Genomic DNA, 27,109 nt, shown 5'->3' with positions numbered 1-27,109 from the left:
GCTTCACGTCAAACGTCCCCTACCGTGCCAATTTGATTCCAAATTGGAGGAATCCTATTGAAATTTACTTAGTGCCTTTCGTAATTGCCTAGATGTAGTGCAAGTAATTTTTACCAGTTTTTATCTAACGGACAAGAAAGGTAAGAAATAACTGGGCAATATAATTTAGGTAAGTATATTTTGCAATTATAATCATAAAATGACATACATAATATTCATTTGCAGTGAACCTATTTTTGTACAGTAATATACAGAACGGAAAATAATATCTCATGTAGACCGTTTCCAAAGTGAATTGCGGCCTTTTCAAAGTAGTCCCTTTGGAAAACCGCAATTCAAATTGCAAACATGAGCAAGACTAGTTCGATCACATAAACTAAAAGTGAATTGCAACTCCTTTAACATTTTTTTGGATATGGAATTTGTCACTAAAAACACGGGAAGGTGAGATTTTTTTGTCGGTCAAACTCAATTAATACATCTTAAGACGCAAAAGTAAGTGGAGAGGGTCAATATTTTTTGTTCAGTCTTTCCTGGGTTCAATTAAAACTTTAAAAAGGTAGCGAGCATGCGTCAGTCGAATTTTTGATCGGAATACGCGGAAAAGCCGCTCTAAACAGCCACAAATATTTGAGAATACATCACTCGAAAATTATTTACAGTAAAACTATGGAAACCGTTTCGAAATATAAAAAAAAACTAACTCGAAAATTGGTTAAATCGTCCGATCTGCAGCTTATTGAAGAAGCCGAATCCAATCGTTCCGACTTAATTCAATTAGCATTTTCAATACTGACAATTTTTGCTTAAAAAAAAGTACATACACGGAAAAATATAAATCGGTCTAAACCTTAAATGATTATTTATATACATTTTTAGATAATAAAAAATACACATTTTTCTCATAAATAAAAAAATATAGTAACTAATATGGGTCTAAACGAGTTTTTTTTTAAAACTTAATCAGGTACTCTTCCCAGGGGTAAATTTCAAATAGGATGCGTACTCGCGCACCAAGGCGTCTCGGCGCCCGAATCGGTAGCACAAAATTTACCCCGGTACCCACGGGTTCCATTTAATCTACGGGTCGGGTTAAGCAACACATAGAGTACAACCTCAATTATCGGGTGGCGAGTCGTCTACACTGCCGACACTTGCGTTTCTTCATCGTCTGTCCAAACAAAGAGTAAAAATTACTAAACGCTCAATTAGCGGCATTCTGATTTGTGGGTCGTCATTCGTTAGGTCACAGTATCTCAAACCATTATGATGATTGTGTCTGAATCACGCGACTGGTCTGTCAAGTCGTCTCCTATAGGGGCAAGTTGTGCGAATTAGTCTTGGTGAAACCGTATGTCTGTCTGGTATATATTACACGAGATTATAGAGGGCAAAGGGTGCGTTTACCTTGATCGGTATCGGGGTCAGTGTGATAGTGATAGCCCTGTGTTACCCCTTCGTGAGAGTGGGCCCTCCCTAACCTGTGCAACCGGGCCATATGGGCGGCCACACTATACGAAGGAGGCTGCCTCCTACCACCGCCTGAAAGTTAATTACAAATGTGTGAAAGGTTTATTTACAAGAGTCTAATAACACACGCAGCTGCCCGGGTTGGTACACGATTAAAGGAGCTGGGAATTATGAATTTTAAAAATTTCGTAAAGTTATCATATTTTACGTAGCTGCTTTATATACAGGGGTTTCAGCTATGCGGATAATACAGGCACTTTCGTTAATCAAAATGTCAGATCCAACAATTTCTACCCTATTTGCGGTCCCTATATTATCCAATAGCTAGATAAAATCAACATTTTATAAGAAATTAAGATTTAGTTTTCTGGAAAACCTGGAAGTGTCTGGAAAATTTTTATTTACTTTGCTGTACCAACCCTGGTTTGAAAGTTAAGATAGTAGTTAGTGTAACGCAGGAAATTTTGTATATATTTAGGCAGGCATGACATATTTTAATCATGTGAGGGTTCACAGTAGGGCAAAATATAAAGGCGCCTACATTAACTTGATCGATAACTGATCTCTTAGGGCCAAATGCACCCTGGTGATTTAATCTAGATTTTCACTACTATTCATAGGTTAAACTCAATCCCCGTAATTGTTAGAATTAATCTTCCAATTCTAACCTAAAAGTTTACAACAAAACCTAAACGGCGGTAAATGGTGCGTGATTCAAGCCAGATATATTTGGATTCCCATTTATATGAAAGGTGTTTTTTTTTTAAGATTCATTGTTTACAGATCCAGAAAATAAACACGTCTCAAAAAAAAAAGTTAAGACGGCACACAAAACATTCATTGATTTCGGTTTGGTTAGTACAAATCTGTTTTTTTGAATGGTGTCTCAAAGATTACCTGATTCTTGAAAGAGTAGTACAAGCTGAGAATACCAAATAAGTTTATTAGACTAGTCAACAGTTAACGGTGCACACTTCCTTTAAGGCTCTGTTAAAAGATCATTTTTATAAATAGATGAACTGTAAGAGTTACATTATATCAACAATATGTTAGATGGAGGCGAATCGTGATCGAAGAATATCTACAGGGAAGCGTGCAAAAACTACGTACCGGACGGGACCGGTGCGGGCCTCGACGGGCTCGGACACCTTGGCTGGTACTGCAGATCGGCCGTCATTTGACTGATGGTGCTGTGACCCGAATCGGAAGAAGTGACAGAACCTGTGCGAACATGCATGGAAATGACTCGATGTGCGCGAGACGAATAGAGGAGGGAGAAAGGGAAGAGATAGAACAAAACAAAAAACGGACGCACTTACCGGACGTGAGGGTTTTGCGCAGGGGCAGATTGCTCAGCGACGTCACGCTGCTACTTTCGGCGGATAGCGCGACCGACGGTAGCGGCGACGGCGTGTCCGAGTGCGAACGTTCGTGCATAGCGCGACCGCCCGCCCCCGAACTCGTCGAGCTGTGCGACCCGTAACTCGAGTAACTGCCGGTCGCGCTGGGCGCCCTGCGCACGGCCGGACTAGGCTGCGTGACGGGCAGTCCCTGCTGCGTCGGCGGTTGCCTGGGTTGGTGGGGCCGCGTCTTATTCGGCTCCGACAGGGCCAGCAGTTTTCTTACCGCCTGCGGAGACGCCGACCCTTCCGAACACACCGTTAATATGATTGTAGACGAACAGGTGTCACAAAAATCATGTATGGTGTGTCTCAAAGTTTAACGTCTTGATTTTTGACGACAGACCCTCCCTCAAAAAATAATTATGACCTTCACACGCCTTACGTTGTAGATTACGTTTTACCGTTCGTTTCGACAAAGCTAATGTCGAGTCGACATCATTTGTCATTATGTACAAAAAAAAATGGTAAAAATGTGTTGGAATGTTCAATAAGTAGATTTATTAAACAAGAAGGTTTAAAAAAGAAACTTGACTACTTACAAAAGCGCCTTTATCCTCGATAAAGGTAATTGTCGACAGTGAATAATTAACAAATTATTGAAAATTAAAGAAAAAAAAATCATATTTTTTTATCTTGAATAAGCTGGAAAAAAAACTAGGAGAATATGACAATTATTTATTTGCGGTCATCGTATTTTTTCTTAGTAATAATGTAATTTTATTACACCTAATTAAACATACTATAGTATTTAATCTTTAGATTTTTAAAACACCTTAAATATCCATTGCTGATCGGCAGGCTATTTCGATGACTGCCGCCAAAAGTCAATACGATATACTTTGAGAAACATTATAAAATAATACAATTTTACACAAACCTCTTAAAATGAGGAAAAAATTTAGTTTTCAGTTTTTTGTTGTAATAAGCTTAACACAACTTCACTTAGTAATTTAAAAAAAAATTAAAGTTTGTATAACATTTATATACAAGACGTGTGAAAATATAAAAACTATTTCATGTTCGACTTTAGAAAAAGATGCTATTCTTCCTAGAAAGTTTTTCGTAGCCTAACCTCTTAAAAAGTTAAGTTTAGAGTTTTTCGTTATAATAAGCTTAATAATTGAAAATACTCTTTCATCATCACCTAACTGACAGAAAAGTAATGGCTCAAAACAATTACTGACTTACCTGGTTGAGCATTATTTAATACAAAATATGTTGCAATTTTTGATAAGATTTAATTAATAGGGATAAGGGATTTCTGGCCCTCAGTACTGATGTTTTCGCGAAAACTACTGAAAATTTAGACTTTTTATTTTTACATCATAGATTATAGACGCACTTAGCTCACACAGGAAAACGCTTCATCCGCGGTATATATTTGCACGAGGAATTAGATTTTGGCGCTCACCGAATTTGGCGGCAGTTGGTTTTCGTTCGTCACTGGCGCTACTCGTGCTACTGGTGGTCGAAGGGGCGGGGGATGCGTGACGCTTGGACCTTTGGCTTCCCGGTCCGGAGAATCCGCCGCCGCCCGCAGAGTTGCCCTCGCATTCGACCGACATCTCGTGCAGCTTCTGCTCGTCCGTCACCACTTGGAGATTGTTCAGGTAGGCTTTCACCCGCCTGACCATCTGCGACTCCTCGAACATTTTCTTGGGGTTGGGCGCCGCGGTCGACTTTTTGCGCCTTTTGACCGTCGCCTGACCTTGGGCGTGGTACTGGGACGCGGCGGTCGTCATTTGATTCAGCGCGACCATCGCGTTGCTCGCCGGCTGCCCGCCCAGCTCGAGCATAGTCAGGAGGTCGTAGGGGCTGCTGCACATGTTGCTCAACGACCTCACCTCTTTGGCGATCATCCGCAGTTTTTCGAAATTGACCAGGTTCTCCACGTGGGAATCATTGCCCAGGTGGATAAAGGTCAGGTCTTTTTTCACCACCGGATAGAAGGGGATCTATAAAAAACGTTGTTGCGAAAAAGGAGAGATTCGGTGCCGTGATTAATTTTAGGGTACAGACGGACGGAGAACTCATTCGCACACGAGACAGAGCGGGATACGGACAAACCACACCAAACTTACAAGATAGTACAGTACCAGAAAATTCTAAAAGAATAAATAAAATAAGGCCGATGATATTATCCTATGCTAGCAATAAACCCGAACCAATGACGCAAGAGATTCAATCGCCGGTCATTGGCCGTTGATTTTGTTCACTTACGATCGGAGGCTGCGTCTGCTCCGCGCTGATCAGTTGACGGTACTTGCTCATGTTGCGCGACGGGTCCATCAGCTGCTGCAGATCGTTGAAGATCCTCTGGTACTTGCCCGGCAACTTGTCCCACGTCTGGCGTAATCGGGATACCGCCCCATGTCCCAGGCCGCTCACGATCGCGAACATTGAGTTGAAATTTTTGCACTCTTTGCACTGCCCTATGAAAGATGTGGAAAATGTTGAATAATAACATCACTAATCACAATAAATAACAACTAAAAGTCCAGATTTTCACGAAATCATATATTATGACATGACAATTGTCTCGACAACACGGTGTCTTTATCAAATGTAATATTTACAAACTACCTGATACTATATACACCGAAAAATGACCATAAAACCTTAATTAATGTTGTTGCGAGAATTTAAGTTCAATATATCTAATTGATCGTTAAGCAATACATTTGAATGTCTCATTTTGTTAATTTATATAAATATTACATTTGATAAAGACACGGTGTTGTCGAAACAATTGTCATGTCATAATATATAATTTCGTGAAAATCTGAACTTTTAGTTCTTATTTATTTTGATAACTGGATTTGCATCAAGTAAAAGCCACCTCAGTTCAATAGCTAATCACGTACTACTAAAATCTACTTACTTGCGACTTTGATGAACTGCTTGACGATTTTCATCCTCCTAACGGGGTTCTGCTCCGAGCAGACCTCGCTGACGACCCAGAACATCTCCTTGTTAACGAGGGCAGCGAACTGTTGCAGCATCGGGGTACCGTACTTTGATTTCAAATCGAACAAATCGTCGATGTATTCGGTCGGCTCGATTTGCCTAAATATACTGAAGTCCTGCAACGTCAGCTGTATGGCGACCTCGACCGCGTTCAATTGAAGGAAATGAACCGCGCTCTCGCGCACTAATTCGGGCGCGAGCTCGTCCGGCACCAGCGTTTCGGTCACGCCGTTCGTCTTCAGGTAGTACCGGCTACTGAGACCGATCCTCTCCGCCAAGTTCTGCAGCTGATCGGGCAAGCGGCGCTGCTTTATGGTCTGCGTATCCGTCACCGACACCTCGCACAAACTGAAGTTTGAACTCGGGTCGGTCATGCCGAACTCCTGGAGCGCGAGCATCACCACCTCGTGCGCGGTCGTCTCTTTGTGGATCAGGAGGTATTTATAACTTTGGTCCGGCTTGAATACCTGCGGCCGAGAAGGTGATCGGTTGGGAAGCGGAACAGACAAGACAGAAGACCACACTTTGGTCAAGAAGCAAAGTGAAGGGAGTCTATTTAATGAAAGAAATTTATCCACGTGATGGATACTAATCACTTTCTATGACCATTAGTTTGACAAACGTGACTAAAAACAACCCAAAACATCAGAAGAGGCAAACAAATGTATGATTAAAGACAGGAAATCTCCAAAGCGACTGTGTTTAACCATGCTGATGTCTTAAAGCGGGATTTTGCGCATGTCCAATCACTATATAAATAGAGAGTAGAAAAAAGATAATCAATAATTAGATAATCAACGAATACATATTTCAAAAGGTTGATTCTAAATTAGTACCAATAGAGTCAGAATTGTTGGCAGAATGATTCCTTAACCGAGTTGATAGAATTAAAACAATTGGAGGAATATCGGTTGTAAAGTAATACTACCAAGAAACGATGAAGTGTGTTTTATCTTCTCTGACGGCATCAACTTCGAAAGTAAATTAAAAACCAATTGCGGCGTACTAACCTTCAAAACGTGTTCCGGGTAATCGGTACACCTCAGGTCGTCGTAACAGATCGACATCAGGTCGGGATTGCTCTGGGACTGGTACAAATTGGTCGACAGGTTCGACTGCGGCGTGAAACTGTCGACCTGATCGGTGCCCATGCTGGAACGTACGTAATTTAAAACGGAACCGATCGACGCCCGACCGGACTCACTTGATAATATTCTTGGGCAGGATGTTCATCTTCATCAGCGCCTTCTGCAGCCGCTTCTTCGGTCCCATCGTGGAGAACATGGGTTTCTTGCCCTCGCGCTGGGGACTGTTGATGGTGACCGGCTGCGAGCAGGGCGTGTCCGCGCTCAGTATTAGGTTGCCGTCGACGCTGGACAACCTGGCGCGCGGATCGTGTTGGATTTTCGAGATTTCCGACACCTTGCGGCTCCTCGGTCGCGGCGAATTGTCCGGCGTGTTGAGCATCTCTTTGAAATTCAACAGGTTCGACTTGATCGTGATGCTGAGGTGCGTGGTGCCGCGGAGTATCTCCAAGGCGCGGGCGTGCGACACGTGCTCGAAGCTCTGCCCGTTAACTTCGAGTATTTGATCGCCGCGTTTCAATCCAACGTCCTCCGCCTTGCTCCTCTTATCCACCTTCGATATGAAAATGCCGAAATTTCGTTCGAACCCGCCCAATATCTGGAAGCTGAGCGGCTCGTCGCGATTCGGTCTCGCGAGCACTACGTTCCTGATCCTGGCCTTGGCCGCGCACGCGATGTTCAATAGCCGCAACTGACCGACCATGTTTTCGTTCTCCAAGCACTGCTCGAACGTTTCGAGAAACTCGATCATGTCCGGGTCGGTTTCGAAATCGGTAAAGTGGTTGTTCACCCACAACAGGACGACGCGGGTGACCCTGTCCCGCACCTCCGGCTCCTTGAACCACTCGAGAAGCTGGCCGGCGATGTGCAACGGGCTGGGTGTAAACACCCGATGGGTGAGAAGAAAATCTTCGACATACGTCGGGTCGGTGAGCGAGTTTTCTTCGATCAATTGATGCATAAGGCGCTCGGGACTGCCTCGGATCACCACGTGGCCACGCCTATTGCAACCCGACTCGACGGAGCCGCGTAGTTCAGTCACCATCACCAGTTTGCCGTCTTCTTCGTGACGACGCGTGTTTTCCTCGCCCTGGTGGAGTATCCTGCAATGAAGAGCGCCACGATAGCTCCGGTCTCATCTCGGGAGCTTCGTTTCCCCGCTCACCTGTAATAATCCGACTGGGTGATGCAAACGAACTGGCAATCGTCGCACTTGGTGATCATGATGCCCTTGTGGTAGAGTTTGTCCATGGTGGGCAGTATGCCGAACGCGTCGCCCATGGTTAGTATTTGGTTCTCTTCGCCGGAGATGACTACCTCGACGCAACCGTTGACCAGCACTGACCACGAGTCGAGCTCTTCGCCGTCGTTCATCACCACCGTGCCAGCTTTCTCTACCACGGCGAAGACCATCACGGCGCACAAGGCTCTCCGTACCGCTAACGTCATATTGGTGAACGCTTTTAGGTGCTGCGTGAACTCCAGCAGAGTCTCGATATCGTCTTCGGTTCGTTCCGACGGGTCTTTTTCCAAACAGTCTCTTACTCTATCTCTCACGGTCAAGCTCTGCAATTTCGTCGCGCTCACTTAATACGGACACGGGAGACTTTTATCAGATTTTCAATTTTGCAGCCCTAAATTGTGGTACTACTAGATGTACCATTTCTTGATCTTGGTAAGTGTAATAAATCTCAGAGTTATTAGTTATAATATTCTATTATAATGGGTTTGAATCGAATTTTTACATTTCAAATTTGGCGATTTGTCTGAGCCTACTTAAGAAATTTTGTAAAATAAATTCAATTGAAGATTACCAATGTCAACCAATCATTCTTCAAAGAAACTTCCACAGTCTACTGTAATACTTTTTACAAAACTTCTGGATTCCTCCTGCGTCGGTTTTTGCTGAGTCGAACTTGCTGACGTTTCGCCAATCATCCTGTCGGCTTCTTCAGAGCTTAACCGATACAGTTTCAGGTTGATTGGCGAAACGTTGGCAAGTTCGACTAAGCAAAAACCGTCATCTATCGAATCTCGCGAAGTTTGTCAAGAAAAAGTAAAATATGTACTTCAAATATCGATGTTTTCAATATAAATTTAAACACGATTCTTTAAAAAAAGATAGTATATAGGGCAGGGTGGGGCAAGGCGGGCCACTTAAGCTTTTTATTATTTTTTGTGGCTTTTAACCATCAAGTCGATTTATTTTTGACTAACTTTAACTAAAATTTGTTTTTGGTTAGATTTTCGAAAGCTCTGCCTTTAGACCAAATCCATGGAATTCACCAAAAAATAACATTTCACCCCTGGTATTACGCAAAGGGCTAAAAATGTACAAATAAAAAGGATTTATAACGATTAAAAGAAAAAAAACTGTTTTGGTTAATTTTTGATGAACTAAAATTCCATTTATTGTTACAATTTAAAATATCCCTTGGCTTGTTTTAACATTTTTCCTAGTTTTGTTATATTTCATCGTAAATGGACACTTACGTCCATACTTTCAGCCAGGTCGTCTTCCTCATCGCTGTCCACTATACTCTCGACCAGTCCCGAGAGGTCGGGCTCGTCCCCGTCCAGTTCCGAATGCGTGGAGGCCATCGTGTCGGAGCCGCTGTACGCGGACGACGTGTCCGACGAGTGGGAACCCCGCGAGCACTTGTGGTAGAGGCTCGGCCGCGGGATATTGTTGGGCGGATGTCCGCCGTACTGAAATTCACGTGACGTTGCATATTTTTCGCGTAGAGAGGGCGCCACACTTACGGCGTCGTCGAACATGATGCTGATCGGTCTGTGCTGGGGATGGTCCATCGCGTTAGGGAGCCTTCTAGTTTGCTCTAGGTCTGGATAGTCTATCTGCGTCAAAAATAACGAATCAACAATGAAACACAAAAAATCTCTTGCATATTATCGATTTCCAAAACTCCCAAAAATGTTTTATTAAAATTATTTATAACTAACCAAAATTTATTCAACACAAAGTTGTTTTAAAGAAAATAAAATTCTGCGTGGTAACAAACCTATATTGTTCAAAATTTAAATTCAAAAACCATCCATTTCCTTGTGTCAACAAGTGTCGGATATTGTCAAAATTAAAACAAAACAAATTATATGCACCTATACAGCAAAAACAAAAAACTTGTAACGAAAGAAAATTTTCAGTTCATCTATATTCCACAACGCATTCCGTTCGTAAAAATTCCTTGTGACGTACTTCATGCGGACATCGAAATCAGGTACGTAGTCAAACCTTTTAAGCGCGAGGCATTGTTTTTATTCCGCGCTCCCTGAATTAACCTAATGGATAGAATGAGTGATCGTACAGCTGCATGGTGACGAGATCAAAAATCTGATTTAATATTTGGTTTTTGTTGTAAACTTTGTTGTTGTTTAGCTCTTCTTCTTTTAATTCTGTTGGCCAAGACTGCTAGGATCGTTCGGCCAAGATTGTTTAGTATATTTCAGAATTTGATAAATCGGTTGCAGTTTTATATCCGTCATAATCTTGTCGACAGTAAAAAGTGCTGTAATTGATTTGGTATATATTACGTGGCCTTCCACCGGCGTATATATTTCTTTGATTTTCTTTCGTTGCCAATCTCGGTACATATCATTTGTGTCGTATTGTCTTCCTGCTGTGTCACAGTTTCGTTTTTGGTACCGAAATCTCTTATTATCTTCTCGCTTCATTTTTCTTTAAAATTTATAATCGGACGCTGATCAACTGCCGGTATAGCCAAGAAAAAGCCATATCTTACCGCTGCCGTGATTTACCACGACGCGAATTTCTGGGGGGAATTATTGTGGATCCCCTTAGTTAAACGAAAACCAGGCAAGTTTGACGTTTCCGTCAGGATCTTCAGCGAGGATATCTGCAAGTAAGTGGCGATTTTTATCTTTATTTAATATTAATTGTTAAGTGACCACTTTTAAAATAGCCCTGGTACTGTTTTCGATAGCTATTTTCACTTATTAAGCAGTAATTACCTTTTACTGCCGGTCCTTTTTACATTGCGAGTACGGGGAATATTTGTCGATATCAAGCCAACGAGGTGTAATTAAATTTGATATTTTACTCTTATTACCTTTCGTAACACTGTTAATTCTCTTCTGTTATAACCTAAAAATGTATATAATTATTTTTTCTACTCCCGTTTGCCTAATTAAACACCGATCTAGCGTGCGGATTTGGGACCAATCGGATGTTTTCACAGATAATTCCCAAGCTTTGAATTTTGACGTTTGTCAATTCCGACTGTCATGTTACCGAATGTATTGCATACTATACTTTTTCTAACGTATTTTACAGACTGGAGTATTATAATTATTATTCTTAATTCTTATTATAATTCCTAACTTCCACATTACGTAACAATTTTCTGACTAAAAGGCTTCTATTTAAGTAATTACAACAGAATACGAGTGTTCCCGGTGCGGTCATACCTCGATCCCCGTAACGTTGTATCTCGCGTTAGGCCACGAGAGGGAGTTGCGGCGTCGCGCAGCTTTGCTCGACCCACGGGGGTGCGTTAATGATACCCGTCGGCGATTCGCGAAAGACGATGGTACGTCATCGCGTTGGGGTATCCGAACCGTGTGCTTCAACATATCGGCAGTACATTTGATTAGCCCGCGACCACGTCACTCAAAAACGGTCTGAAACGCTAACGCCCGAAATGTGACTGAAAGCCGATTCCGCCGGAGAAGGCGTCAGCGAATGATTAACAGAAGGAAGTCACACTTCCGTTTTCGTAACGCTTGGTGATCGGAACCCCGGGCCTGTGTGATCCCGTGACCCGCGAGCGCTGATAAAACAAACCGTAATAAACTAAACACGCACACGCGGACGCCGCCGAACCTTCCACGAAACCCGTGGGATTTCATCGCCGCAGATGTTCGCTGGCAACATCCCGCCGAGAATTTTTCCGTTTTTAAAACCCGAAACGTCTTAAATCGGCCTATATAGGTGTATGATGCTTTCGGATACGTAAACAGAGATAGACGCCCGACAATTATTAACCAAACCGGCCATTGTTCCGAGATAAACGCGGTCGACAACCCAAGAGAAAAAAAACGTCCGACCAAATGCAATTTGCCAATCATGGATGATACATTTTTGGGGGCAGTGTTGGGAAATTTTTTTTTTATTTTAATTGATTTTTTTTTAATTCCATAAGAATATGTATTTTCCGTTTTTTTTGTAGCAATTACAAAATATTTTAAAGCCACTGTAAATAGTACAATATGCAAACTAAATTGCTGTCGTTTGTATCATTCCCAAACATCAGAAATACAAATAAGGAAAAGCAATAGACCTAAAATTAATATACCATGTAGAGCAGAGAATATTGTAGAATTACCTTTATCAAAAAAACAAAAAAAATCAGGATAGACATAAAAATTCACTCGGGAAATATACATTTATAGCCCACATGTTGAACCCCAAAAGGCTTTGGGAACAATAATTTACATCGAAACACTGGACTTTTGCCATTAGTAATAAAGTTGAATGCCCGCAGTTGCCCATTCAAAAAAAAATGTTTCAGAAGAATGCGTCAGAAGAACGAACTTTCAGCACTTTTGGTTTTGTCCACTCAGATATAAGGAACAGGATGGCTGGCCAAAAATTTTCTAACTATACATATCAGTATGAGGAAAATTTAAAAAAAAAAAACAAGCATCTCCAGAAAGTATCCGTACATATGTTAATGGGAAATCGAATTTTTGAAAATGCACACATTTAATTTGCATCGTTTAAGAATTTATCGAAAAATCTGCAGAAATTATTGCATTTCTCCTTATCAGACATCATAAAATGGTTGAGGAAAATATCCGTTAGTTTTGGTTAATTTTACAAACAGTTAATTTTACAAACATATTCGCAAAATTTATAAAAACAAAAAAGATTTCTTTTCCGGGGTTTTCTACCGTGATCAAGATTGGATTTTTAGATAACAAACTGGGAGAGAAAGACGGAGGGACTTTTGTTTGCTAGACTTAAATCACTCTCACACAATAACGCGTTATTTACCACAAACCGAAACTCAATTTTACCTTGGTATTAACATCCATGGGAATATGTTCTGTAATTTCAGTATGCAACGAAATAGTTCACAGACCACGTGAGCCGCGGAATACTACATCGTCTTTAGTCACTTTTAGTCGGTTGCTGACGAGGTCACAATTCTTTGACACGATTGTCAGAAAGTATGAATACTTTCCTTGGCAGAGAGCAATGGAAAAGTCGCTTTCAACTTGTTGAAGAGAGTTTGGTTGATCTCATAACGTTGGATAAGCTACTGCTTTTTATTCAGTCGATGAATCTTAAGATCATTTTTTTTTTCTTTTTGATCAGGATCAGTAAGTTAGAAAAAAATGGCATGATTTAAACAACGGTCGTGAATTTTATCAAACAAAATCTTTTTTTTTTTTAAATTATTTAATTAATTAAATTCATTATATAACTGTGTTCGTATTACTTGGTTCGTCTTGTGTGGCAATAATGCCGGAAATAATGTAATGACCAGTGTAAATAACGATGTGTTTCCTATTTATAATGCCATTGTAAAGTCGTAATTGCCTAAAATTGAAAGTAAAAAGATAAATAACGATATTTCGCTCGAGACCCAATTGTTTAGGTGATCGTTTTGCGATTTTTACGAGCGGGGAAGAGAAACATGGCGACCAGCCGCGTGTAAAGTCCAACAAATCGCGGTCAACGAAACATAATCAAATAATAAGGAATCAGCCGCGATATTTATACGGCGTGGTTCCCAAAATGACTCGACGAAATAATAGTAAATGTAAAAGTTTCTCTAGATAATATTCAAAAATTAATTTTCATTATTATTAAGGGCAAGCTAAGGGCCGTAGGAGCTTGGGTTTTTGTTATTAGATTTAGCGTTGTCTTTGTCCGTTCGGTAAAGGAATTAACAAGGTAGAAATGTTCAAAAGAAAATTTACGTACGCAGCATATAGATTAAAAGTACAAAACGTTAATAATCATACAGATTATGATGCTGTTAATTTGTTGCATTTTCCAGTTCATTGTTTTAAATTCAATTCAATCATGATTTAGTAGTTTCCGGATCAAAAAAAGTTTTAATTATGGCCGACGAAGCTTACAACATAATGTGCCAAAAATTAACAAAAAAAAAATAAAAAAAATTAATCTTTGCCAATACAAATAAGAACTAAAAGTTCAGATTTTCACGAAATTATATATTTTTACGTGACAATTGTTCCGACAACACCGTGGCCTTTATCAAACTAATCTTTGTTTTAAGTTGGAGGAAAGTCAAGTCATTAAATTAAAAATGAAGTAAGTGAGCGGTCTGTGATCATCGGGTGATGTGTATATAGGCAGTTCGTTTCAGGCATCGCTATAGCATACGAGGTTAGCGCCAAAATTTTCCGGCCTAACATAGGTGCAGCGCCAATATCACGGGAAAACTTTTTCTTTTAAATATATGTATCTTAGTAGACGGCGAAAAAAAAATTGAAGTCTTGCGTCAAATAGTTTTTTATTGACAGCATTTTAAACGAAACGCGTCCGAAAAAATGTCGCAAATAACGCGAATTGAGTATAAAGTCTAAAGTATAAAATTGAGTCACAAAGTTTTTTATTGGGTTGTTCGGAAAGTCATTTCGTTTTTTTTTTGGGGAACATGAAAGACAGTTTTCGTATAATGAATAAATATTTTATTAAATTATATATTGGCCATTCTGGTCCAACACCTTTTGCCATCTTTCTGGCAGTAACGTAATTCCCCTCTCATAAAAGTTTTGGTCCTCGCTGGCAAAAAACTGGTTCAGGTGGTTTTTGACATCTTCATTTGAGGTAAAGGTTTTGCCATCCAGAAAATTTTGCAGGGACCGGAACAAATAGTAGTCGGAAGGCGCCAGATCTGGAGAATATGGTGGATGTTGCAGTACGTCCCATTCAAGCTGTAAAAGTTTTTGGCGAGTGACCAAACTTGTGTGAGGTCTCGCATTATCCTGGTGGAACACTACACCCTTCCTGTTGATCAATTCGGGCCTCTTCTCTTTAAGTGAATCATTCAATTTGTCCAGTTGATGACAATAGACTTCTGAATTAATCGTTGTATTGTCCGGCAAAAGCTCAAAAAAAAACGATTCCTTTGACATCCCACCAAACGGAGAGCATCACCTTTTTTTGGTGAATGTTGGCTTTTGACACGCTTTGAGCCGGTTCATCTTTTCCGCTCCATGACCTCTTGCGTTTAACATTGTTGTATACAACCCATTTTTCGTCCCCAGTAATAATCCGCTTCAAAAATGGATCATTTTCTTGACGTTTGAGGAGCGAATCACACACGTCAACGCGACGACACAAATTTCGCTCCGTAAGGACATGGGGCACCCACACATCGAGCTTCGAGGTTAAGCCAATGCCTTTCAAATGGCCATAAACAGTCGAATTTGACAAATTTAATCTCTCACCGATCTCTCGTGTGATTATTCGCCGATTTGCATCAACTAATGCCTTTATCGCATCTTTGTCAGCTTCGACCGGCCTTCCAGACCGTGGTGCATCTTCGACATCAAAATTGCCGGATCGAAATTTTGCAAACCAGTTCTGGCACTGGCGTACTGTTAACACGCCTTCTCCATACACATCCGTGAATTTTTTTCTCGCTTGGACAGCATTTTTACCTTTTCTAAAGTAAAAAAGTAAAATATGACGAAAATGCTGCTTATTGCTCTCCATATTTAAAAGGGCACCAACCAAAAACTACTGCGTAGAATTAATAGAACTTTTTCACACACAAGCCTTGCAATATCAGCTCTCGAGACATATAATGGTTATGCGGCTTAAGTGTGAAGTTGGTTTCGAAAAAACGTAATTAAGTCCTCTGACGGGAAAAAACGAAATGACTTTCCGAACAACCTTATACAAAAGAAGAGTTACGGCCAAAGTTCGCCTTCGAATTTTGTAGTGAAAGGATGGGCAAAACGTTTTCGAATGGGGCAGGAGTCCGTTGAAGATGACTCAAGAACTGGTCCACCAGTGTAGGTCATAACGGAAAACATTGTTGCGATTGTGGAAGAGGTGGTATTGAGTGATCGACGTTTAAAGGTCAAGAAAATCTCAGAAATTACTAAGCTTTCTGATCGTCGAATCCTGCATGGTCATTTAGGTATGCATTACGCTAGTGCAAGATGGGTTCCTAAAAACCTTTCGGCTATTCAAAAACAACGCCGTGTCGAGTGTGCGCGGTCTTTTTTGGAACTCTGTGGGTCGGAACCGAAGCCTATGATAGAAACTATTGTGACGAGAGATAACACTATGGTTCTTCATTATGACCCTCTATCGAAAAAAAATCAATGGAGTGGCGTCGTAAGGGTGAAACACCTCCAAGAAAATTCAGAGTCTGCCAGTCAACAACAAAAGTGATGGCCACGATCTTTTGGGATTGTGAAGGAATTCTTTTGATAGATTTTAAAGAAACTAATGCCACTGTCATACTGCTGGCGTTGCACAAGCTGCCATTTTAGACTGTGGGTTCCAACTGAGAGATCATCCTCCCTATAGTCCAGATATGGCCCCCAGCGACTATTATTTGTTTGGATGTTTGAAAAAGGACTTACGTGTACGGCGGTTTAACGACGAAGTTGAGTTAAAAGAGGCCGTTTTAGCTCATTTTGCAGACAAACCAAAAGAATGCTTTTTAAAATGTTAATAAAGAGATGTACTACGTGTATTGAAGTTAAGGGGGATTATATTGAAAAATAATAAAAAATTGTTACTGTACTTTTTTTCTTTCACATTCAGGCCGGGAAATTTTGGCGCTGCCCTCGTAAATGCTACATTCATTTTAGAAATCGGACTCTATCTCCGATTTTTGCGCTTATTTCACGATTCCGTCACGATTTATAACTCGAACTTCATAATACCATTCAAACTTACCACGATCATCTCGGATGTCTCGAGCACGAAACATTCGTTCTGTCTGCGCGCGCTGCCTCCCGTCCGTTTCCCAAAGCTGCAACAAAGAGAAAAAAAAAACAATTACGTCGGATTAATTTTCTCGCATTGAAGAAGGCGTTTCGGCGCGAAATTGTCGATGACGCGCGGCAGGAGAAAAAGTCGCTGAAACAGGCGCGTTTCCTCCGGGAACAGATACCCCGCTGACGTCATTCGAAGACCGACGGGCCATGTGCCGGATACAACCATTGGGGCCACGTGGCGCTGTGGTGTACGCCAAGATCTAATGCAAACTTTTTTTGAATGTGAATAAAACTGATGTTATTAATGAATAAGTTAATAACTGACATCATTATGTCGTGAAAAGGGTTTAAGGTATGAAAGAAAATTTAGAGGTTTACCAACAACAATGACCTCCGGTTGATTGGTTCTCATAGTTTTTTTTTCGCCTTTTTTTTCTAAATAGCGATTTTCACATACTCAACTCCTTTTCCCTCAAGAATCGTAAAGCTAATCCGCCAAATCTGTTCGTAAGTGCAATGCGAAAACTCTCGATGGCTGTGACGTAGCTGAAGTCCTGTATTGGGAAGTAGCGTAGGATAGGGTCTCAGGTAGGGTAAAAATAATACACAAAACTAACGAACAACACGATTTACTTGTAAAAAAAAATCAACAAATACTTATAAACTAAAAATCCCTATTTTTTGATATATTAAAGAACATATTAAAAAACAAAAAATACATTAGGCATACATAACAACTAAAAAATAGGTGGTGGGTAAATAATATGTATTTATATGTGCCCTCGTATGTACATAAGAGAGGAGATGGGCTCTGGAGATGGATTCTTCTCTAGAATTTCACTTGTGGCATTCAATGCTGTTGCTAAAATCTCAGACAATACCTGCTGAGCTTCTTTTTTGGCATTTTTGGAGTCAAGTCTTTTTGATCTAGATAATCCTGCTTCTGTTGGTGGCTTCTGGTTAAATCATAATAGGGTGGGAACAGCAGTTTTTTTTTTAGAATCTCTTTTAAAGGTAAACCTAAAATTTAAATTTTGTGGCGAATTTAATGTGTTACTCAACGCAAAAAAAAACCTAATAACTCATTTTGTACGTCTCTTTCGTAATCATTTTCAGTAAAATGAACTGAGCAGACATAGCTTTTATCTGGATTAAGTTTGTCCTCTCTTCTACATCGAACTATCCACCCGTTCCGAATATAAGGTTGTTCGGAAAGTCATTTCGTTTTTTCCCGTCAGAGGACTTAATTACGTTTTTTCGAAACCAACTTCACACTTAAGCCGCATAACCATTATATGTCTTGAGAGCTGATATTGCAAGGCTTGTGTGTGAAAAAGTTCTATTAATTCTACGCAGTAGGTTTTGGTTGGTACCCTTTTAAATATGGAGAGCAATAAGCAGCATTTTCGTCATATTTTACTTTTTTACTTCAGAAAAGGTAAAAATGCTGTCCAAGCGAGAAAAAAATTGACGGATGTGTATGGAGAAGGCGTGTTAACAGTACGCCAGTGCCAGAACTGGTTTGTAAAATTTCGATCCGGCAATTTTGATGTCGAAGATGCACCACGGTCTGGAAGGCCGGTCGAAGCTGACAAAGATGCGATAAAGGCATTAGTTGACGCAAATCGGCGAATAACCACACGAGAGATCGGTGAGAGATTAAATTTGTCGAATTCGACTGTTTATGGCCATTTGAAAGGCATGGGCTTAACCTCGAAGCTCGATGTGTCGGTGCCCCATGTCCTTACGGAGCGAAATTTGTGTCGTCGCGTTGACGTGTGTGATTCGCTCCTCAAACGTCAAGAAAATGATCCATTTTTGAAGCGGTTTATTACTGGGGACGAAAAATGGGTTGTATACAACAATGTTAAACGCAAGAGGTCATGGAGCAGAAAAGTGAACCGGCTCAAAGAGTGTCAAAAGCCAACATTCACCAAAAAAAGGTGATGCTCTCCGTTTGGTGGGATGTCAAAGGAATCGTTTTTTTTTTGAGCTTTTGCCGGACAATACAACGATTAATTCAGAAGTCTATTGTCATCAACTGGACAAATTGAATGATTCACTTAAAGAGAAGAGGCCCGAATTAATCAACAGGAAGGGTGTAGTGTTCCACCAGGATAATGCGAGACCTCACACAAGTTTGGTCACTCGCCAAAAACTTTTACAGCTTGAATGGGACGTACTGCAACATCCACCATATTCTCCAGATCTGGCGCCTTCCGACTACTATTTGTTCCGGTCCCTGCAAAATTTTTTGGATGGCAAAACCTTTACCTCAAATGAAGATGTCAAAAACCACCTGAACCAGTTTTTTGCCAGCCAGGACCAAAACTTTTATGAGAGGGGAATTATGTTACTGCCAGAAAGATGGCAAAAGGTGTTGGACCAGAATGGCCAATATATAATTTAATAAAATATTTATTCATTTTACGAAAACTGTCTTTCATGTTCCCCAAAAAAAACGAAATGACTTTCCGAACAACCCAATAGTTCGGGATACTAGATCTTTCCCTTTGGGAAAGCGATCAAAACTACATTTTCGAGAACTTGCTTTTTCATCAAAATAGCATCATCTCGTTCCAGGCATGCCTAACTATTTTTTGATGTGACTTATCCCACTGGAAAAGGTAAAAGAAATGTATTTCTTACCTTTACCTATATTGTTATGTGTAATATTTTGAGCTTATCTCGTAACTAATAACACCGCTAAGAAGCAGCACGGACACAAAACTTTTAAGTTTTTGTTTTTCTCAGTTCTCGCCACTCAAGCACATATAATTTTAAAGTATTTGTTAAAGCTTAAAAACACTGTTTTGTCCAAGTTTTTTTTACAGAAATACAATTAACACAACCATAAGCGCACTACTCACTAGTTTAAATTATTTTAATTGTTCAAAAAACACAAAATACAACGGTCTACACAACAAAAACAAAAACCGTTAGGGGACTTCGCTTACGTCACAAGCGATCGACAATTTTGGCGAACGTATGTATGTCTTATGGGATTTGGCAATCCTATAAACATTTAACGACACCTAGGCATAGTAACTCACTATATCGTTATATACTCAATTCTTTTGCACCATGTTTTCGACAGTAAGTTTCTCTCAACAACAGGACAAAATATATAAATTTTCACCTATTTTTTCATTGTATAGATATCGAAAGTATAGATCTTTAAGATTAACTACGGAACTAATACGAATAAGTGGGGATCGCGGCGTTTTTATTACTCCCTTGTGGTCTCGGGGCTACTATACTACCTGTAGGTAACACTCGAGGTAACGATGAATACGTCGGTAACCCTCCGCGACCCGACGGATTCATTTATATTCCCGTTCCCATCAGCCGATCATTCGCTTCTTTTTTTCTTTCAATTTTAATGGAAAACAAAACACGCACCCGCGAGACTTAATTTATGAGAACGATTCGGGTTTCCCACCCATTGTTCCGGACGCTGGACTATACAGGGCGAACCATGGTTATGGACTCCGACTCGGTTGATAGGCAGTCATATTTTATTAAATAAAAAAGTCCATATCAACGGAATGCTTCGTACCCGAGGCACGTGGTGTTCAAATTCAATTTTTTTTCCTTTTTTAATGACCTGCTGAAGTCTACCAGATAATTATTTTTCTTTTTTTTTTATTAATTAAAGAGCCTTTTAAATATAACACCCGAAATGCCTTACGAAGTCACGATGCATTAAATGTCAGTCGGTGAGAATTGGTAAACTAACCGAAACTTCTTTAACCATTGATTCTATGGTACTGTTATCGTCGGATTTAATGAATGTTTAAGGTTGAGGACAAAAGTGGATCGCGACGTCACGGCCCATTTTGTCGACTTTCGCAAGCAAATTAAAAAAATAGGTGGAAGCAGCGTACGTTAATATTACTATTGATTTTTTTCTAACATCTTTGAAAATTTCCACCAAATTGGAGTAATTTCCATTGTTTTTTTTTTCGCCAAAAATATTTTTGAGCACGTTGAAATGGCAAAAATCTGTGTTTTCCATGTAAAATTGGTTTTTAATACTGACAATTTAAATTTAATACAAAAAAGAATATCAATAACGGTTCTTATAAACTTTTTAATCTCTTCTTTTCTTCGAATTGACAACACTAATCGTCTCCGAGACGAACCAATTTAAATATGATTTGGCTAAAATAAAAAATAGCTCCCTATTGATTGTAAGAGTTGTTCTACCCTGTAACTACTTTATTCTGCTCCGAAAAATTAATATCGTCGGCTTGTAGCCAAAAAAATGACGTTCCGGGCAAACGAATCGACTTTCACTGACGAAGACTGGCCACGCCTATACCGCTCTCACAAACAGCACAGATACGCTAGTACAGAGCGGGGATTCCGATTTTGCTTTTCTTTTAGGTAAACCCAATATTTTCCCGTATTTCTTTAATATTTCCCAATATTTTGGTAGGCTTTCCCCAAAATTTTTTCATATTTCTTCGTATTTTTTTTCAACTCTTTTTTTCCACCATTATATTTCCTTTATATTGTTAATTTTTTATAATTACTTTCCGTGTATAAGTCGGCCAGGGTCCAATTTTTCCTTAAATTATAAAAAGATTCTAAGATCGCTTTCGAAAAATCGTCGCTCGGCTGGGCAGGCAAGTTCGTAGCGCGTAGCGCGAAATAGCTTTATGTTTCAAAAAGAAGACGGTTTCTTGTCAAAAAAGGGACCCATTGTTTTTCTTCTACACCCTGTATGAATTGCCTTTCAAATTCAAAATTATGGCAAAATTTGTTAAAGATAAAAATTTCTACCAGTATAAACGATTTACAATAATATTTTTAGTCAAATATCTCACGCACCGTGTATAATTCACAGGAACTGTAAATTATACATTACATTAAGTTGTAGCTCTCAACACAGTTTACGATACTGCTTAAATAAAATTATCTTTTTCCGTTTTCATTTAAAACCAATAATGTACGGAAAAAAATGGAAATTTTTACCATTTTTTTGATTTTGGCCATAAACGGAACACCTCGTATATAATTCAAAATATATTCGAAATAGAGGCTCTAGCCCTGAATCTCCCAGGTCCATGAATTTTTCCAATAGAGTAAATGGTTTTCGAGAAAATTATTATTTTCTGAAACTATGCAGCAAGCCAAGATAGTAAGTGACGTCATCGCGTTTAGATTGAACGCGAGATTTTTTTAAATATTCGACGAAAATCGTATATACAAAAATTGTAGCTCTCGATCTGGCCTATAATACTGTTTAAACTAATTACCCATATTTTTTACTTATTTTGAATTACGGCTAATAATTTAGATTTAGATTTTTGTCCATAATTGAAAAACCCTGCAAATAATTTTTTTCTGAAAACCAAAATAGCCCAAAAAAAATTAAATTAAAAAAAATACATCACGATATTTGATTGCCCCCAATTTTCTCTGCACAATCTCGAATCGAAAGCTACACGTGTTTTAATATTGTACGGAATATCGCGAACATCCTGTACAATAGAAACCTTAAAGACCAAAGTTTTAGTCGTCTGTGGGAGCTATATTTTGGTGTACAATAGACTTCTGAATCAGTCTTCTAGTTATAGCAAATTAACATCTAACTTTCAGTTTTTTGGGAATACTGGCCACACCCTGTACGTTGGTAAAAATTGTCAAGAATAAAGCATATATATATATAGCACTGGGTCTTTGATGAAGCAAACGGTTTTTGAGAAGTTATTTTTCGTCTGGAACCCATGAAAACGCGGTTTTAAATTTTTTAAAAATACTTCCTGACCAGTAGTGATATTCAAAAAACAATCGAAAATCTAAAAAAAATAGATGAACGCCGGCGTCAGATCGGGGCCATTTTTTATAGGCCTCGAAGAGATTAAGCGTCGACAGAGAACAGACATTGAAAAAAAAATTGGTATATGGTTTAGATGGTATGTCGATCAAATGCCTTGAAAACCCCCTCTAGAATCATTGGTTCTCGCAGATGAAATGACGCATTTAACGAGGCTGATGATCATAATACGATTTACAAATATTGGTCTGCCTTAATGTATGCATCCCAAATATTTTATCAGACGCACATTCGGATGTGTGCTTTTCGAATTGCGCAATAATGTTGTTGTTAGGTTTTTCTAAATTTTTTATTTACATTGTGCATTAGGTCACCGTTGCGTATTTCTCGGAGAACTAAATGGAGTCGATATTTTTATTGAGGTTCCCCGAATCACCAAGTATTCGGGTATGCCTGAAATGTATTTATATATATATATATATATATATATATATATATATATATATATATATATATATATATATATATATACAGTTTACATAGAGTTCACTGGTGTTTCATATCGGTTTGTATATTATTTTCATGCAATTCCTTAGAACACGTCAACATGCTCTCCACCTAAAAAAAAACTGCGAACGGCTACTTCTATTGATTTTGATTGGAAAAATAAGTGCTTTTTATGTGAAAAAGAAGCGGATGAAACGAAGGAAAGAAAAAAGTCCAAACTAAGACAGCAAATCAGTTACGTAACTACTTCTGAGTTCAAGCAAACTATTTTAAATTTGATAAGCGAAGAGAAAATCGAATATTGTCGCAATATCCATAAAAGAATCGTAGGTGTGTTAGATCTAGTAGCTCAGGATGCTAAGGAAAAGTGGATTAAACTGCACTGCAGCTTGCTTAGAATGCAATGGCGATAGCTGTACTAATCCTTTACCTACAATCTACATCAACGAAATCGACGACGACGACAATAATCAACAATATCGATATAGTTAAGGTTAAATTTTTTCTTGTGTCAATCAATTTACTCTGCAAGCATAATTAATTACATATAAAATTAAGATCTTTACTGTAAACATTTTTCCCCCTTGCGCCTTTCATTTTTCAGTAAATTGTTTATAAAAATTGTTGTAATCGAGATCGGCAAATTTTTTTTCCAACATTTTTATTTGAGGTTTTAGTAATGCAGTCAAACACTTGTTATATAGATTCATTGACTGGCCCTGGGTTCCGAGATTTTACCATTTTTATGCCTTACGGCGCTCCACTACATATTATGCCCGTCTATTTTTCGTTCTGCGGCCGGCGACGCGCGCCACCCTAACCATAAAACAAAAAAACGTTCCGGTTCCCGTGCCACAAGAACGTCGTCGTCGCTAATCGAATTAGCGATTTCTCCGCAGCGATCGCGACCGCATTAATAGTAAACACCGATTAAAAATAACGGCAACAGTAAACGAACCTTTAAAACGTACGAGGCGGCCTCGAGGATCCGGCCATCACGTGAGAAAATCCCAAAACCGAGGAAAAGTACAGCCAGCCGCTAATCTTTTTAACAGTTTCGCCATTACAAATATCTATCGTTTAAATTATTATCGTAATTATTTATTATATAGGAGTTGAAAGTAAAATTTTAATCGTGCATAGAGAACCGGTCGTCGGCGCAGGTCCGTATTGCGCGTCTTTCCGGCACAACGGAAGAGAACGGCGAAACAACGAAACGCGTATACTTTGTCCCAAAGTATATCTTTATTCTTAGCATTTAAAGGCTATTATCGAAATAACCTGCCGACCGCAACAGAACACCTGATCGGTCGATATTGTAGGAGTCTAAAGGAAGGATTTTTAAGGTGTTTATTTAGATACAAATAGAAATACACTAAATATATACAAATTATCATTAGTTATCTAAATGGGCACAGTTTTATTCAATTTCAAATTCTGTTACCCTCTCAGAGTTGTCATTAAAATGGTTTCTATGTTATTTTGAGAATCACCAGCTTTTTTTTAAATTGTGCTGTATTCTTTTTTTTCAGCTTTCAGGTATATTTTCAATTTGTTGGTTAAGTTGGAGTAACATTTTCTGCTCTAACATTTGCCACAAATGATAACGAAAAAGACGTAAAACCAGTGTCTCCATGTGCTCAGCTAAAAACTATTGTATATTAATAGCGTATGAATTAAATGCCTCCAGTTGCCCTTTCTTGTAACTGAATTCAAAATCAGAATCATTTTGTAATAAGTATTTTGAAATTTTAGTTTTTCCGCTTGATGAATTGGGTGCTTTTTGTAGCGGGATGCTGCTTTTGCTTGCGTTGTCCATTACGATGAAAAAGGCAATCTTGTTTTTTCAAAAAATGCATGTTCATGATGGTCCAATCTAGAGTTCTTAATATTCTTTGCAGAGAATATTACATAAGCAGTTTTTGAAAGTGCTTTTGGCTGACATTTCACAATAATCATATTGGTTTAATCTTCTTCTTCTTCTTTTTCAGTTTTTTCAATCTGGATTTTATTACATCTTGTTCGTTATTGAAAACGACTGAAAATCACTTGTTTTCTTTCATTCAATACTGTTTCATCCACATTTTAACTCATTCCAAATTTCTCGCGTTTTTCTTGCGAAAGCGGACGTTTTACACCCCACGGGCTTAGTCCGGCGCTTTGCCCGGCACCTGTTACCGAGATCGAACCCAAGTGTGCGGCGAAACGTGTTCGGGTTCCCTTCTTTCAGCTAGATTAATAAACAAGGCCGACAACTAGTTATTAACACACGTTAATGCAATCCGAAGGGAGCTTTTTTTTTACTCGATGCCGTAGAGACGTTAAATAAACCCGTGCGCACGGACCGTCGGCGGCCGGTCGCATTCGTCGCCATCCGCAACCGATTACACGCTCGAAATCGCGTCGGTGGTTACCAGAAGTACCGAATGAAAACGGAACGTCAAAGTGATGAACGCGCTAATTCAGGTTTAATTAACCGATATCGATTTCCCAAACCGACAAGCCGCTTAACCGTACACGAATTAATTTGCTCTACATATAGGTACAGCGCGTCCCCGTAACACAAACACGTATCTTCGCCACTACGTTGGCCCTTTTAAAGCGATCACATACATATTCAATGACATTTTGCCGATTGATTCTCTTTAAGAAGAAGAATTGCCTTCCGCAGCACGCTATGATTTTCTTGCATCGATTAACCGAACCTTATTATCGTTGCCGTACGAAATGATAAACAAACACACACTCACACACGGTGGGCCGAACCGAAAACGAAATAATTAACGAAAACAAAGACGTCTAACCTTGAACACAATCGATTTGGTTAATGTGTTGCGCGCATTCCGACAGCTGGTCTGGCGTCCTGATCGACGAGTGTTTGGGACGCCGCGCCCGTGGGATAATCGACAAGACGGACCTTAAAATTACAATTACACCCGTTTGGAAAGCCGCAGTGTAGGTTTCGCGGAAGGGACTGGTCGATAACATTTGTTCTGCGGGGGATCGCTGGTACAAAAAGTATAGCCGTCACGGGAAAACTACAACGGGACAGCGGGCTTGACTTTAGACCGTTAAAATAAAAATTAAAAGCTATCTCTAACATTAATCATTAACCGTTAACTCTTAAATATATTGAATCAGGTAAACAAAGCAATGGGAAACGATAATCTCAGCTAGGGATTTGCCTACTTAAATCTCATTCGATTTCTACTTTCGCAGTAATTTACAACAATGGTGAGAAAACGCTAACCCTAACGCAGTCGCGAGCAAAAATAGCGTAGAAAGTAAGGGGCGAGCATATTACCCATCGCACGAATCCCGAAAGTCGTCAGCGAAATTATCCAAAAAGTTCACAGTCCACTAAAATGAGTCACAATAAAACGTATCCGACCGTAATATTCAACAATAGCGAGGCACTCTGCACAATATTCACGTTAGCATTGCTTAGGTTCGTTCTGGTGCTCAGGTAAAAGGAAAGTCTTCTATGAACACCGCACGACGGTCGGTGAAACTCGCGTCGAATGTCCGGGAACGTTTCCGCGACGACGAGAGCGACTCGGCGCCCTGACAAAATCCCGTTTCGACGAAATATTCGATGGGATCTACGCCCCGAAAATTAACCAAATTACTGTAATCCTATCACTTCAAAGAGAACATCGCGAATGGATCTGGTTTGTTGGTTGCGACGCTAGCGCCGCGCGAGGAGAATGCGCAAGTTAAAGTCCCGAAAACATGAAGCTTCGTGACATATCGGTCGCCGCCGACATTCCTTCAGCACTGTTGTCGGATGGTCACGAAACGTACGAATTTTTACACTTTTTATTGCAATTGGAGTGCGTAAAACGATGTACGTATTTATTATTACGACGTTCCGAATCACTTTGGCATTTCGTTGAAAATGGGCCGCCCGATTGCGAATT

General features: G+C 39.7%; 1 protein-coding gene across 6 annotated transcripts in view; it reads right to left on the bottom strand.

Moving 5' to 3' along the window:
• Positions 1-165: 165 nt before the first annotated feature.
• The window catches only part of LOC132697782 (rap guanine nucleotide exchange factor 2), a 40,931-nt gene continuing 13,987 nt past the window's right edge, over positions 166-27,109 (bottom strand). The window contains exons 1-14 of one of the 6 annotated variants that reach the window (XM_060663421.1): positions 26,494-26,870; positions 16,857-16,932; positions 9,689-9,781; positions 9,419-9,634; positions 8,091-8,491; positions 7,045-8,028; positions 6,851-6,992; positions 5,755-6,307; positions 5,094-5,305; positions 4,285-4,828; positions 2,790-3,116; positions 2,581-2,691; positions 1,408-1,542; positions 166-1,171 (exon numbers count right to left, since the gene is read on the bottom strand). In XM_060663421.1, the coding sequence (XP_060519404.1) occupies positions 1,140-1,171; positions 1,408-1,542; positions 2,581-2,691; positions 2,790-3,116; positions 4,285-4,828; positions 5,094-5,305; positions 5,755-6,307; positions 6,851-6,992; positions 7,045-8,028; positions 8,091-8,491; positions 9,419-9,634; positions 9,689-9,781; positions 16,857-16,865 (3,759 nt within the window). In that variant the 5' untranslated portion in view covers positions 16,866-16,932; positions 26,494-26,870 and the 3' untranslated portion in view covers positions 166-1,139. Of the gene's footprint in view, positions 1,172-1,407; positions 1,543-2,580; positions 2,692-2,789; positions 3,117-4,284; positions 4,829-5,093; positions 5,306-5,754; positions 6,308-6,850; positions 6,993-7,044; positions 8,029-8,090; positions 8,492-9,418; positions 9,635-9,688; positions 9,782-16,856; positions 16,933-24,147; positions 24,190-26,493; positions 26,871-27,109 lie in introns of those variants that run through there. The other 5 variants (XM_060663422.1, XM_060663417.1, XM_060663419.1 and 2 more) reach the window with 5 other exon arrangements.

Source organism: Cylas formicarius, unplaced genomic scaffold, assembly GCF_029955315.1.
Source record: "Cylas formicarius isolate icCylForm1 unplaced genomic scaffold, icCylForm1.1 PGA_scaffold_2__14_contigs__length_35257938, whole genome shotgun sequence".
Classification (NCBI taxonomy): Eukaryota; Metazoa; Arthropoda; class Insecta; order Coleoptera; family Brentidae; genus Cylas; species Cylas formicarius.
Note: the sequence above shows the minus strand (reverse complement) of the source record. Positions and strands in the feature narration are given on the sequence as shown.